Source organism: Danio rerio, chromosome 25 (genome assembly GCF_052040795.2).
Source record: "Danio rerio strain M-AB ecotype USA chromosome 25, GRCz13ab, whole genome shotgun sequence".
NCBI classification, from domain to species: Eukaryota; Metazoa; Chordata; class Actinopteri; order Cypriniformes; family Danionidae; genus Danio; species Danio rerio.
In genome coordinates this window covers 913,311-927,040 of record NC_141045.1, presented here as the reverse complement: position 1 = coordinate 927,040, position 13,730 = coordinate 913,311, and the positions used below count along the sequence as shown (strand labels likewise).

General features: G+C 36.1%; 1 protein-coding gene across 2 annotated transcripts in view; it reads left to right on the top strand.

The window, feature by feature from the left end:
* LOC101886654 (A disintegrin and metalloproteinase with thrombospondin motifs 20) overlaps positions 1-13,730 on the top strand; it is a 148,276-nt gene that overhangs the window by 26,255 nt on the left and 108,291 nt on the right. The window contains exons 2-4 of one of the 2 annotated variants that reach the window (XM_087311336.1): positions 6,818-6,871; positions 6,943-7,090; positions 11,392-11,494. In XM_087311336.1, coding sequence (XP_087167462.1) covers positions 11,464-11,494 — 31 coding nt within the window. In that variant the 5' untranslated portion in view covers positions 6,818-6,871; positions 6,943-7,090; positions 11,392-11,463. Of the gene's footprint in view, positions 1-6,817; positions 6,872-6,942; positions 7,110-11,391; positions 11,495-13,730 lie in introns of both variants that reach the window. The other variant, XM_087311334.1, reaches the window with a different exon arrangement.

Genomic DNA, 13,730 nt, shown 5'->3' with positions numbered 1-13,730 from the left:
TGTCATGTTTAGTATTCAACTAATAAACACTTTACCATGAAATGGTCCTGCAGATGTTTCTTTATTTCATAGTTTTCATGCAATAAGCAGAGTATTTAAATATGTTGGTAAAAAAATATTTCTTAGTTACTTAAGTTTCTCTGTTCAACTTTTAGACTCGTGAAACATAAACCAACCCCCCAAACCAGTCACTGTACTCCATTATTTACATGAGGGGCTGAGGGGATTCAGCTGTTAATAAACACAACACAGCACAGCAAACGGAGCATGCAGGATTACTGTAGTATCTGATGAAGTGTCAAACATGACCTTAATAATCTGTAAAAGCAGGTTAGTTGACTTTACTTAAAGTGAGTAAACCCGTTGCTTTAAAAACTATTACTTAACTTAAAAAAAGTGATTAAATCCTTTGCAGTAAAAGTGATTAGTCGACTTTAAAAGTGATTAATAAATTTACTTTAAAAAGGTGCGTAAGCTTGCTACTTTAAAAGTGATTAGTTGACTTTAAAATTGGTTGACTTTAAAAGTGATTAGTTGACTTTAAAATTGGTTAGTTGACTTTAACATTGGTTAGTTGACTTCAAAATATAGTTGACTTCAAAATAGGTTAGTTGACTTTAAAAGTGATTAGTTAACTTTAAAAATGATTAGTTGACTTTAAAAGTGATTAGATAACTTTAAAAATGATTAGTTGCCTTTGAAATAGGTAAGTTGACTTTAAAAGTGATTAGTTGACTTTAAAATTGGTTAGTTGACTTTAGCATTGGTTAGTTGACTTCAAAATATAGTTGACTTCAAAATAGGTTAGTTGACTTTAAAAATGATTAGTTGCCTTTGAAATAGGTAAGTTGACTTTAAAAGTGATTAGTTGACTTTACAATCGGTTAGTTGACTTTAGCATTGGTTAGTTGACTTCAAAATATAGTTGACTTCAAAATAGGTTAGTTGACTTTAAAAGTGATTAGTTGACTTTAAAATTGGTTAGTTGACTTTAGCATTGGTTAGTTGACTTCAAAATATAGTTGACTTCAAAATAGGTTAGTTGACTTTAAAAATGATTAGTTGCCTTTGAAATAGGTAAGTTGACTTTAAAAGTGATTAGTTGACTTTACAATCGGTTAGTTGACTTTAAAAGTGATTACTTGACTTCAAAATATAGTTGACTTCAAAATAGGTTAGTTGACTTTAAAAATGATTAGTTGCCTTTGAAATAGGTAAGTTGACTTTAAAAGTGATTAGTTGACTTTACAATCGGTTAGTTGACTTTAAAAGTGATTAGTTGACTTTAAAAGTGATTAGTTGACTTTAAAAGTGATTAGTTGACTTTACAATCGGTTAGTTGACTTTAACATTGGTTAGTTGACTTCAAAATATAGTTGACTTTAAAATAGGTTAGTTGACTTTAAAAATGATTAGTTGCCTTTGAAATCGGTTAGTTGACTTTATAAGTGATTAGTTGACTTTACAATTGGTTATTTGACTTTAAAAGTGATTAGTTGACTTCAAAATATAGTTGACTTCAAAATAGGTTAGTTGACTTTAAAAGTGATTAGTTGCCTTTAAAATCGGTTGGTTGACTTTAAAAGTGATTAGTTGACTTTAAAATCGGTTAGTTGACTTTAAAAGTGATTAGTTAACTTTAAAAATGATTAGTTGCCTTTGAAATAGGTAAGTTGACTTTAAAAGTGATTAGTTGACTTTAAAATAGGTAAGTTGACTTTAAAAGTTATTAGTTGAGTTTAAAATCGGTTAGTTGACTTCAAAATAGGTTAGTTGACTTTAAACGTGATTAGTTGACTTTAAAATCAATTAGTTGGCTTTAAAAGTGATTAGTTGCCTTAAAATAGGTACTGTAAGTTGACTTTCAAATCGGTTAGTTGACTTAAAAAGAGATTAGTTGAATTGGGAGGGATTAATTGACTTTAATAATCATAGCTGCTTTTTAAAAGCAATTTGTTTACTTCAAAAGCATCTAGTTAACTTTAAAAGAGATAAGTTGACTTTATTAGAGATTATTTGACTTTACTAGAGATTAGCCGACTTTTAAATGTTTGTAAACCTGTTGCTCTGCAAGTGAGTTGAATTTAAAAGTGATTATCTAATTATTATTTTTTTCAAACATTAGACTGTAGGCTGATTGCTTTTACTTTGATTAATTGAGTTATTGCCTGAAACTGTTGCCTTAAAAGAAAACAAACCTGTTGTATCTTAGAACTGTTCAGCTGATTAATAACATTTTTATTAGTAAGCACATTGTTCATTAACTTAATAATTGTAAGTAAACTCAACTAATCAGTTGTACAGTGCATTAAAGTATTCTTGAAGTGTCATGCAAATGCATTGATTATCTCACATCTTCTGCATTTATGTAAGACTTCAGCATCACTCGCAAGTTCCTGCAAATGCATCATCATTTTACTATGTCTGATCTGAAGGCAGTTTAACCTCATCTGTCCTCATCAGGCTCTCTATGTGATCAATATGAGCTGATTCTAGATCAGCGGTGGGCGACATCTAGTGCTCCCGCATGAAGAGTCTGTCTGAAAGGCAGTTTTGTGAATCCTGCAGCTGCTGGCCAGACTGAAACCTGAGAGCGCAGACGTGTTTAACGTCACAGTTTTCTCGAGCTAACACTGGTGATTTAATCCATGCGCTGATACGTAAGCATATTAACAGTGCATGCATGCAAATATTTAGCTTCATGAGAAATTAGCCGTGTAATAGCATTGTGATAAAGATTGGCTTCTCATTATGATGGAAACCCGACTACTGTTATCATTAGTAATTAGCTGGGTTTATGCAAATTTACAGAACTACACAGTAGGTGCTGTTCTGCTATTGGCTAGAGCATCCCAAAGATTAACATATAGAGCTGAAAATGTTTCCAAATAAATGCACCTCGACATTAGATTAGATTTAATTGGATCAGAAAACGATCTATATTCTTTATTTTAGTATGAACATTTAATAAATATGTATTTTTTTTATAATGGATAATAAAAACAGCATTTTTTCTGCATAAATCTTAAATATATTGTTAATGCAATACTTAAAACAATACTATCACAAACTTCCCAGTATAATGCAATCATGCAAAAACAATACCCATCCCAGAATTCAATATAGCAGTCTGTTGTAGAGCAGCTAACATCCAAACACCCTACTTCAGTTTTTTATATAATATGAAGATTAAAGTTAAAAAGGACAGCGCTGCCAAAACGGAAAATGTTGCATATTGAACGAGGCTGTTTTGTCCGCTATAAATTGTCTGTGCACATGGAAACAATGACACCCGGATTAAATAAAGATGAGGGTGGAGTGGAAACAGGGATGTGTACGCTTACTCATGTCATAGACACTTTGTGCATGTTTGGCACTGATAGGCCTGTCGCAATAATCAATATATCGACTAATCGTGCTGTACACATGCACATGGGCTCAATCATTTTTGGTCACGCAATATATAAAATTAATTTCAGCAAGGTTTTAGCTGATTGCACGTCTACTCTCAGTCAGCGTGCGCAGGAACTCTTCAAAAACAATGCCCGACAGCTGAAGAAAAGCGCAATTTGTACTTTTTCCCTTGACAACTACTGATGGTTTGGAAGAAGTTCATTCACAAATGACATTAAAGCAGATTTGCGTTCATCGACCCCATTGTCGAAGCTTATATTTAGACATTCACTAAGTCACAGAATCTAAATAAGGTTAAGAATGAAACTTTTTTACACAATAAACACAATTTTTATGCTCGCTTAGATGTGTGCCAAAAAAGGAAATATGCAAATAATAATAATAATAATAATAATAATACATTTTATTTAAAGGCGCCTGTGTAAAATAATGGGAGATGGGCAAGCATTTGCCAAATAAACTCATTAGCCAATCAGTGAACATTGCACTCACATGACTTCATTATGCTTGCCTTGTTTACTGTTGGTTGCTGGGTTACCAAAAAAACTCAGTCAGCCACTCTTACAATGATAAAAACACATAATTCACATTACAAGGGAAACCGAACTACTGTTACGATGTGCTAATCACTAGCGATCTAGCTACTAACACTACATGCCACATATACGAACTACAACTTCCAGCATGCACCTCACACACACCAGTTCCTGTTTCAGATTGATTAAACAGACACAGCTGGAGGATCATGATGAACTGGCTACATGGACTTTAAAAACGGCTTCAGACACGTTTTCCTTTCATTAGCACCTTTCACACTTACAGACCTTTCTCTGTGTGAACAGGCCCTTTTTGAAAATACCGGTTAATTCGTTCTGGCTACTTTCCGGAAAGAGAAGTTGTAACATTAGCAGTAATTTTCCGGAATGCTGTGCTGTGTGAACGCAGTTTGTTTACCTTCAGGCTGTGACGCGTGTGCACGTAAAGCAGCCGGTGAGTGCCAGCACACACTCATATCATGTACATCTCAACATGCGAAAGTGTTTCTCTATATGTTTTCAGCGAAGTTGTTCACAATACTGATCATCCACAGGGTTTGTGATGTAGTCAAATGTTTACAAATACAAGCGCAGCTGTTTAGAGCTCATTTCTGGTGAATGATGTCAGAATTTACCGCTATTTTGGAAAAGATGTGTGATTGCTTTTTTCTGGAAAAATCCCATAATGTCCTCAACTGTGTAAACAGCGATTTTTGAGTTTACTGGTAAAGTCGTTCCGGAAATTTTCTGGATATTTACCAGTATCACTGTGTGAAAGGGGCTCTTGTCTTGCCCGTGTTTACACAATGTCACTCCATCATGCTTGGCTTGTTTACTGTTGGTTGCTAGGTTACCAATACCTCAGCCATCCACTCTCACAATAACAGAAACGCAGCTCATTCAGATTTTATTGTCTTCTTTTTTTTCTTTTCTTTGAAAAGCTTCGATTTGCATTACGATTGAAACCCAACTACTATTAACGTTAGTCACATGTTAACGGCAGCATCGCATGAGCAACAAATAATAGACATTTCTCCAAACTATGAGTAAAAATTCGGCAAAATGTTTTGCGTTTGCTTGGATGTGTGTGAAAAAGGGTTCATTTGAATAATGAGAGATGGAAACACACGTGACGTGGTGAACATTACACCCATGTGACCCCTTCATGCTTGGCTTTTGGTTGCTAGGTTACCAATACCTCAGTTAGCTGCTCTAACATAAACGCACCTTATTTGTCACGACTGGGTATCATAAAAACAACGGAAAGATCCAAGTGCAGCAAAACACATTTATTGTCAAACAATAAAAGATCCCGAAAAAATGACAAAGGGACAGGCAAGGTACCAAAATCGAGGAAAACACGAAGTGCAAAAATTAAGCTCAAAAGTGAATCAAACACAAACTAAACAGGTATCCAAAAACATAGTAATGATACTAAACAAAGTGAACAAACAAACAAACAAACCAAACACGATGAACCAGATCATGAATAAAGCACGACAAACCTAAACAGAACATTGAAAATCCAAAGGCAAACTAAACACAACATAACAGGGCTTATAAAGAGAGAACTAATTAGACAATGAGGGACAGCTGGAAACAAGGAGTGATCACATGACTAGGATACAAAACACAAACCAAAACAAAAACTGGTGCCCTTGAAAACCACCAGAGGCACTGCAGCAGGTGTGACATTATTCAGATCAGTTATTTCGTTGTTGTTTTTTTTGTGATCTTTGAAAAGATTCGTTTCTCATTACGATGGAAACAAGGCTACAATCAACATTAGTTATTAGCAGGGATTTTATCAGCAAATTTCCTAATAAAAATCCCTTAATTCCCTTAATTTTATTATAATTTTTAAACATTTTATTTTTTACAATATTTTAAATTTTTAATATTTGAATATTATAATTTTTAATATTTATACTATAAGGATTGTATTAGACTTGTGCTAAAAAGCGTTAATGTGAATAATAGGAGATGTAAATGTATTTACTGAATAAACGTTACGCCCATGTGACTTCTTAACAATTGCTCGCTAGGTTACCAAAACCCCAGTCAGCCGCTAACCATGAATAAAAATGCACCTAATTCACATTTGGAATTTATTTATTCATAAATATTATTTATTCCTGCATTCTTTGAAAAGACTTGATTCACATGTCCATGTAAACCCGGCTAATATCGCTCATTGCAATGGTTTCTGTGACAATATATCAATCAACAATTATTAATACTGAAACAAGCCTTGGTGTTTGCATGACTGCTTGAGTTGACAATGCAAAAGTGGAACTGTACTTCAATATAATCCAAAGTTTCAGGCCCTCTAGGAGAGCTGTAATGAGGTGAGACAGTTCCTCTAGTTTTATGTGAAGTCTTCAAAGCTTGTAAGAAGTTCACAGAAAGTTTAATATTCGTCCCTGACAGTTCTGACACGTGATCGTTTTTACACCGATGGCTCTTTTTAACTAGTTGTTGCCTGTTACCACCAGCAAACATTTGGATTGTCTCCAGAACAAACCACTGTTATACAATGACTTGCCTAATTACCCTATCTTTACCCTAATTACCCTAGTGAAGCCTTTACATGCCACTTTAAGCTGAACACTAGTGTCTTGAAGAATATCTAGTCTAATATTATTCACTGTCATCATGACAAAGAGAAAATACATCAGTTATTATATTTATATTATATATATATATTATATTATTATATTAGTTATTAGAAATTGGGGGCTGATAACTCGTACCTCAGCTGTATGCAAGTAAATATAACCAGCGAACGCTCAACAGATCGACAATCAGCCCGAGCTATTGACTGATACCTCTCCACACTTTTTGTTTTTGTGTGTTTCCTCCATCAGGATTGAAGACTGTCATCGAATCCTCCTTCAGGAATCTCTAAACCCTCATGTCAGGTAAGAGCACAGGGGTGGGAAGTTTAGATCTCCGGATGGTTGTTTTGACAGCGTCGCAAATCTGTCTTCAGGGCTAATCCTGAGAAGCTGAGGAAGAGACCTGACATTCCTGCAGCGCTGGAACTTTGGGTTTACATTTTGGAGGATTTGGGATGCGATGGATGAAGTGGGATTTAATCCGGAGAGAGGCGCGGATTGCAGGAGAACACCTGTCTGGAGGTCAGGATGTCGTTTAAAGGTCTTTCACTGTCTGTTAAAATAAAGATAGCTCATAACAGGCAGATGTTTCGGTATGCACACTCATACTTTTAGACTCAAGCATTAAACATCACTGATAATAATCACGTCCGATAAAGGCATCTTGCTTTCCTTGTTAGCTGAACCCATGACCTCCTTTTTGAGAACTCTCCTCTTTCCCTCAATGACTTTTAGAGGGTCTTCATGCAAACAGTCAGGTCAGGAGCTCATTTCATTAGCTGCATGAACAGCACAGACTGAGGTAATCACATTTCAGGCTTCGGAAAGTGGCTAAAGTGATTGATTTTCCTGCTGGCTCAGCTCGTTCTGGCCAAATCCTTCACTTGACCCTGATGTTCGGCATTTTTCACTTTAAATGAAGTGCCTGCAGAGCCAATTCATCCTAAACACTTACTGTGCTCTCTTCGTCTCTTTCAGCTCATGTTTACTGACGCCTTAAACTCCAGATGAGTGGGAAAAGGTGTCCGCTTTGAGGAAGAAGCTTTAAAGGGGAGCTGTTATGCAGAAGTTAATATTTATAGGGGGTTGTGTGTCAGCAGTGTGCGAATACTCCCCGGCCACTTTATTAGGTACACCTTACTAGTAGCAGGTCAGAGCCGCAATTGTCTTCAGAACTGCCTTAATCCTTCTTGGCAGAGATTTAACAAGCTGCTGGAAATATTCCTCAGAGATTTTGCTCCATATTGTCATGATAGCATCACACAGTTGCTGCAGATTTGTCGGCTGCACATCCATGATGCCAATCTCCCGTTCCACCACATCCCAAAGCTGCTCTATTGGATTGAGATCTGCTGACTGTGGAGGCCATTTGAGTACAGTGAACTCATCGTCATGTTCAAGAAAGCAGTCTGAGATGATTGAGCTTTATGACATGCTGCGTTATCCTGCTGGAAGTAGCCATCAGAAGATGGAGACACTGTGCTCATAAAGGGATGGACATGGTCAGCAGCAATACTCAGGTAGGCTGTGGCGTTGATGCTCAATTGCTACTAATGGACCCAAAGTGTGCCAAGAGCATCCAAGTGTCATGCCATACTTCAAACAATAGACATCTCATCATAATCAACAAAAATATTATACACATGAATTTTACGGCAAGCTGAATGTTTGACCCACTTCTTTACAACATCATGCGTCTACCACTTCAACATATTAATTATTTTACTCTTTTATTATGGTATTTTATCTTATATTTAACATATTCAATTCACCCTTTGTCCATTTCCTCATTAAAACACAGACCCAGAGTAAATGTTATAAAGAAAAACAGCTAACACATTTACTGGCTAATTTCTGTAGTATTTATTCAATATTTAATCAGTCTTTTTTTTAGTAACCGTATGATATTTAGCACATATAGATCATGTAGATCATTTCACAATCAGTGTCTGAAGGTTTTAACTGGGTCAATAATTAACCGCAGCTTAAATATGAAGCCGTCAGGAGCAGAAAGGTGTGTGGGTAATGTTAACAGCGCATGTTTACTGTCTGCATTCAGCTCAGGGTCAGAAACCAGCGCAGGCGACTGAAGAAAACAACACCTAAAGATCACATTACAGGCTAAATACATCTGTGTGCTTTCTCAAGGGATACTGAGGGACTTTCTAGAGCGTGTGGAAAGTCATTTTAGTGCTTTTGGTTGTTATGGTTAAACTAAAATCAAAGCTTATATATATATATATATATTATATATATATATATATATATATATATATATATATATATATATATATATATATATATATATGAATAGTTGCTGGAGATAAAACAAGAGTAAGACAATGAATGACTTTAGATTAACATTTTAAGTTATTGTATTGTTTGTAAAATGGTAATACACTAGGGAATTACATTAAAAAAATAAAAAATAAATATATTAGAAATTGCAACTCATTATGAACTAAGAAAACTAAGATATACTGAATATACCAGATATACCAGTTAAAGTGAGTAAATCTTATTTAATTAAAGCAAAATAAGTTACAAAGTAATGAGCACAAAAGGGAAAAGTGTGTATATATTTAATGTTTTAACTTGTGTACAAACAAAAAAATAAATGAATAGTTTCAAAAGTAGGGCGGCACGAAGATTGCTGGTTCGAGTCCCAGCTGGGTCAGTTGCATGTTCTCCCCGTGTTGGCGTGGGTTTCCTTTACAGTCCAAACACATGCACTGTAGGAGAATTGAGCAACTAAATTGGCCGTAGTGTATGAGTGTGTGTGTGTGTGTGTGTTGTGTGTGTATGGGTGTTTCCCAGTGCTGGGTTGCAGCTGGAAGGGCATCCGCTGTGTAAAACATATGCTGTAAAAGTTGACGGTTCATTCCACTGTGGTGACCTCTGTTAAATAAAGAGACTAAGCTGAAAAGAAAAGGAATGAATGAATGAAATATAAATGAGTAGTTGCTGCAGATTAAACAAGCCATTTCAGGAGTAAAGTTTGTCGCATACTCGACAAGGTGTGCACATGACATATGGAAGTTTCGCACACCAGACGCGCACATTCGCATGTTATTTACAATGAGACTATTCAGATGCGCTCTGTGACCCAGCAGAATTATGAACAGTGTCCTGAGTCGTGATAGAAACCTGTTTATAATACTGAAAAGCGGCGCTGCTTGGCGACGACAATGATTTTACAATAAAATAATGATTGTACTGTGTGTAATGGAAGTGCAAAAGGGAAAGTTGTGTTATTATACAAGATTATATATATTTCATGTCTTGTGTACGAACTAAAAATAAATTTAAGAAAAAATAAATAAATATATAAATTATATATGTATATATAAACTAAATAAATGTATATAAATCACATGTATGCATAAATTTCAATAAATGTATTGAAACTAATACCTTAATTTTAGCAGAACAGTAAGACGTGAAAAAACGTCATCCAGTTAAAGTGAGTAAATAATTAATTAAATCCAATTTTTAAATAAAATAATGATTTTAATAATACTTGTTCAAATTTTAAGTTACAGTGTAATAAGAATATATAAGGGAAAGTTATGTAATTGAATAAAATTATATATATTTTTTACTTGTGTACAAACTAAAAAATAAACAGTTAAAAAGTATATAAAATAATAAAAATATTTTAAAAAAATATTAAAAACTGTACCTTAATGTCAGGAGAACACTAAGCTCATTCATTCATTCATTCATTTATTTTCTTTTCAGCTTAGTCTCTTTATTAATCAGGGATCCCCACAGTGGAATGAACCGCCAACAATTCCAGCATATGTTTTACACAGCGGATGCCTTTCCAGCTGCAACCCAGTACTGGGAAACACCCATACACAAATTCACACTCATACACTTCAGCCAGTGTAGTTGATCAGTTCCCCTATAGCGCATGTGTTTGGACTGTGGGGGTAACCGGAGCACCCGGAGGAAACCCACGCCAACACAGGGAGAACATGCAAACTCCACACAGAAACACCAACTGACCCAGCCGAGACTCAAACCAGCGACCTTCTTACTGTGAGGCGTCAGTGCTAACCACTAAGCCACCGTGTTGCCCTTTACAAAATTATTTTTATATATCTATTTCATGTTTTTACTTGTGTACGAACTAAAAAATAAATAATTTCAAGAAAATAACAATTTCAAATATAAAATAATAAAATCTAAATATTAAAAATAATAAATAGTGAAAATATCTAAATAAAAACTCCTTCAGAATTTGTATTAAATAGTACCTGAAAGTCAGAAGAACACTACGCTATAATGAAAGAAGAAATCAAAATAAAGTAAATGCTTAATTAATTCAAAATAAAATATCAGAAAATAGTCAGAACTTCAATCAAAGAAAAATCATTTTCAGACTCCGCTGACAGAAATATGTTCTTGTTTTAGTCATAAACTCAATGAATTTTGAAGCATTTTTCAGAAAACCCGCTTTAATTTCTGCAGTCGCCCATTAAATATCTAGATTTGACATTTGTCCTGAAAACAGCACAGAAGAGCTGAGGAATGGCGTGCTCTTGTACTGCGCCGTGCACAACACATTTGGCAGGATTGTGCTCTTCTGGCACGCTGTGAAACAAAACTGCCTTTGCAAATTTGCGCAATAAATCCCGATTCCATCAGCCTTCAACATGTTCCTGATATACAGTGTGCTTGGACAGTAAGTGCACGTGTAAGATGATCCGCTGCCTCCTAAATGCAGTTTTTCACATTCCTTGTCGGCAGAAGACACACTCAAACACTTTCCCTTTGCTTCATGCGTTGATGTTCTCTCACTAATATTCATATTTCAGGATGAGTTGCAGAATATAAACAGTTTCCCAGAGTCCTGCTGGGGGTCACGCAGAGGTCAAGGGTCGAGCAAGATGGTCGGAAGCTTCCAACGTCCAGCAAGCGGTGAGCTTTCTCATTCATTCATTCTCCTTCAGCTGAGTCCCTTTATTCATCAGGGGTCACCACAGCGGAATGAACCGACAACTATTCCAGCATATATTTTATACAGCAGATGCCTTTCCAGCTGCATCCCAGTAATGGGAAACACCCATACACACTTATTCACACACACACTCATACACTAGTGCCAGTGTAGTTGATCAGTTCTCCTATAGCGCATGTGTTTGGACTGTGGGGGAAACCGGAGCACCCGGAGGAAACCCACACCAACACGGGGAGAACATGCAAACTCCACACAGAGACACCAACTGAGCCAGCCAGGACTCGAACCAGCAACCTTCTTGCTGTGAGGCCACAGTGCTAACCACTGAGCCACCAAGTCACCCGAAGCGAGTTTATATTATGGAGAAAAGATTTCAGATGGTGAATGGAGACAGCAGTTGTGCTCCTATTTTGAAATGTTTAACACACGGCACTTTGTAACTTTTTAATTTAGTGTCTGACTCATTTGACCTCATTTGTATTATTTATTATGATTTGCTCATGCACGGATGGGGGTTGGGTTTAGGGGCGGGGTTTGAGGTTTGGGACCACACCTCCTTTTAAAAATTGCATGAATTTTTAATTAAATTTGACTCAATTTTTGTATGAGTGAATACACTAAGCTGACAAAACGTAAAATAGGTACATTTTCTTGTGAGATCAGGCTGGAATATTGCATAAAATGTGCTTATTAAAAAGCCATATTTTTTGAAAATGCACATAAATAAATGTAGGGGAGACCGGAGATGACTGTAACACAATTTTTCTTTAGCACCTAAAACTACCTTATTTTTTAGCTACATGACTGAAACTTTTAGGCAAAGTACCCACATTTGTCTACTACAAAAATCCACAATTTAAATTTCTTAAACTATGTCACAGACTTTGTGAGATGATGACAAATACAAAGTGGTCATTTGTTACTGACCACTGCTAGGGTAGGTTGTAACAGGTAAACAAAATGCACAAAAACTAAGGGCACTACAAGTGATATGTCCCAACAACAGTTTTACTGTAAATAAATAGCTGCAACAATACAATATATGTGAACATTGGAAGTGTATGTGCATGTTGTGTGTGTTTGTGCATGCACAAATGCATTTGTTTGTGCATGTCTGTATGTGCACATTCATATTAATGTGTGTGTAAGTGCATCCAAAACACGTGTTTCAACCTACCCCGCCACTGTCACCTATTGTTTAGCTAGCTGTATTAGCATGGTGCTTTGAAATTAGCAGGAGGTTGAGACACCAGTATTTACTAGAGAAACTACAGTTTGACCTGATATAACTCATACAACATCATCTACAACGGCGGAGGTACTAAACAAAATATCATCTTGTTTTTTTTACTTTCTTACCTCAGAATTCGATTTTCTGTTGGAGCTTCAGAAGAGATTGCAAGACTGACGGGAAAATCTTCATGTGTGATTGTTAAGTTAACCTGAGGAGACTGAAAATGTTACATGACCCCTATCTCATCCCTGATTGGTGGAATTGGTAGTGTTGCAACTCTCCCTGTGTTTCAACTATACCCCCTATGCGCACAACTGAGACGGATACACTTTTCAGTCTGCATGCTGTGATCAGCGGTGGAAAGAGTACTGAAAAGTTAAAGTAGCATTACTTGCCTAAAAATGTAGTGCGAGTAAAAGTATATGGTGTAAATATTGCTCAAAATAGGAGTAAAAGAGTAGTGAGTGCATTGATCTGCATGCGTAAAAGCTCAGACACTAGGGATGTAACAATATTGTAAATACCGTCATACTGCAATAGTAATTGTTTTCAGTATTATCGTAGGCGCATGACTCAATAAAACTATATTTCTGAGAAAAGTTTGCTATGGTGAATGAAGTGAACGGGAGGTAGCGGGAACTACAATTCCCATCAGCCCAGGCGTGGCCATCATCCTTTGCGGTCTGTTGTCGCTACAGATCCAGTAATGTGGAAATGGAGTGTGCTGCTAGTAGCGGGGAAGAAAAAGAGCTGGAAATGATCGAACCTAAAGCGGGTTTTAAATCAGATGTGTGGAAGCATTTCGGTTTCTCTCTAAAAAGATACGAAAAAGGAGAAAAGGTGATAGACAAAGACAAAAACAGTATGCCGGCACTGCCAGACTGTGGTGAAATATAAGTCGGGGAATACGACTAATAACAGTCATGGAGTCTGCAGAACACAGCACACTTGTTAGATTGATG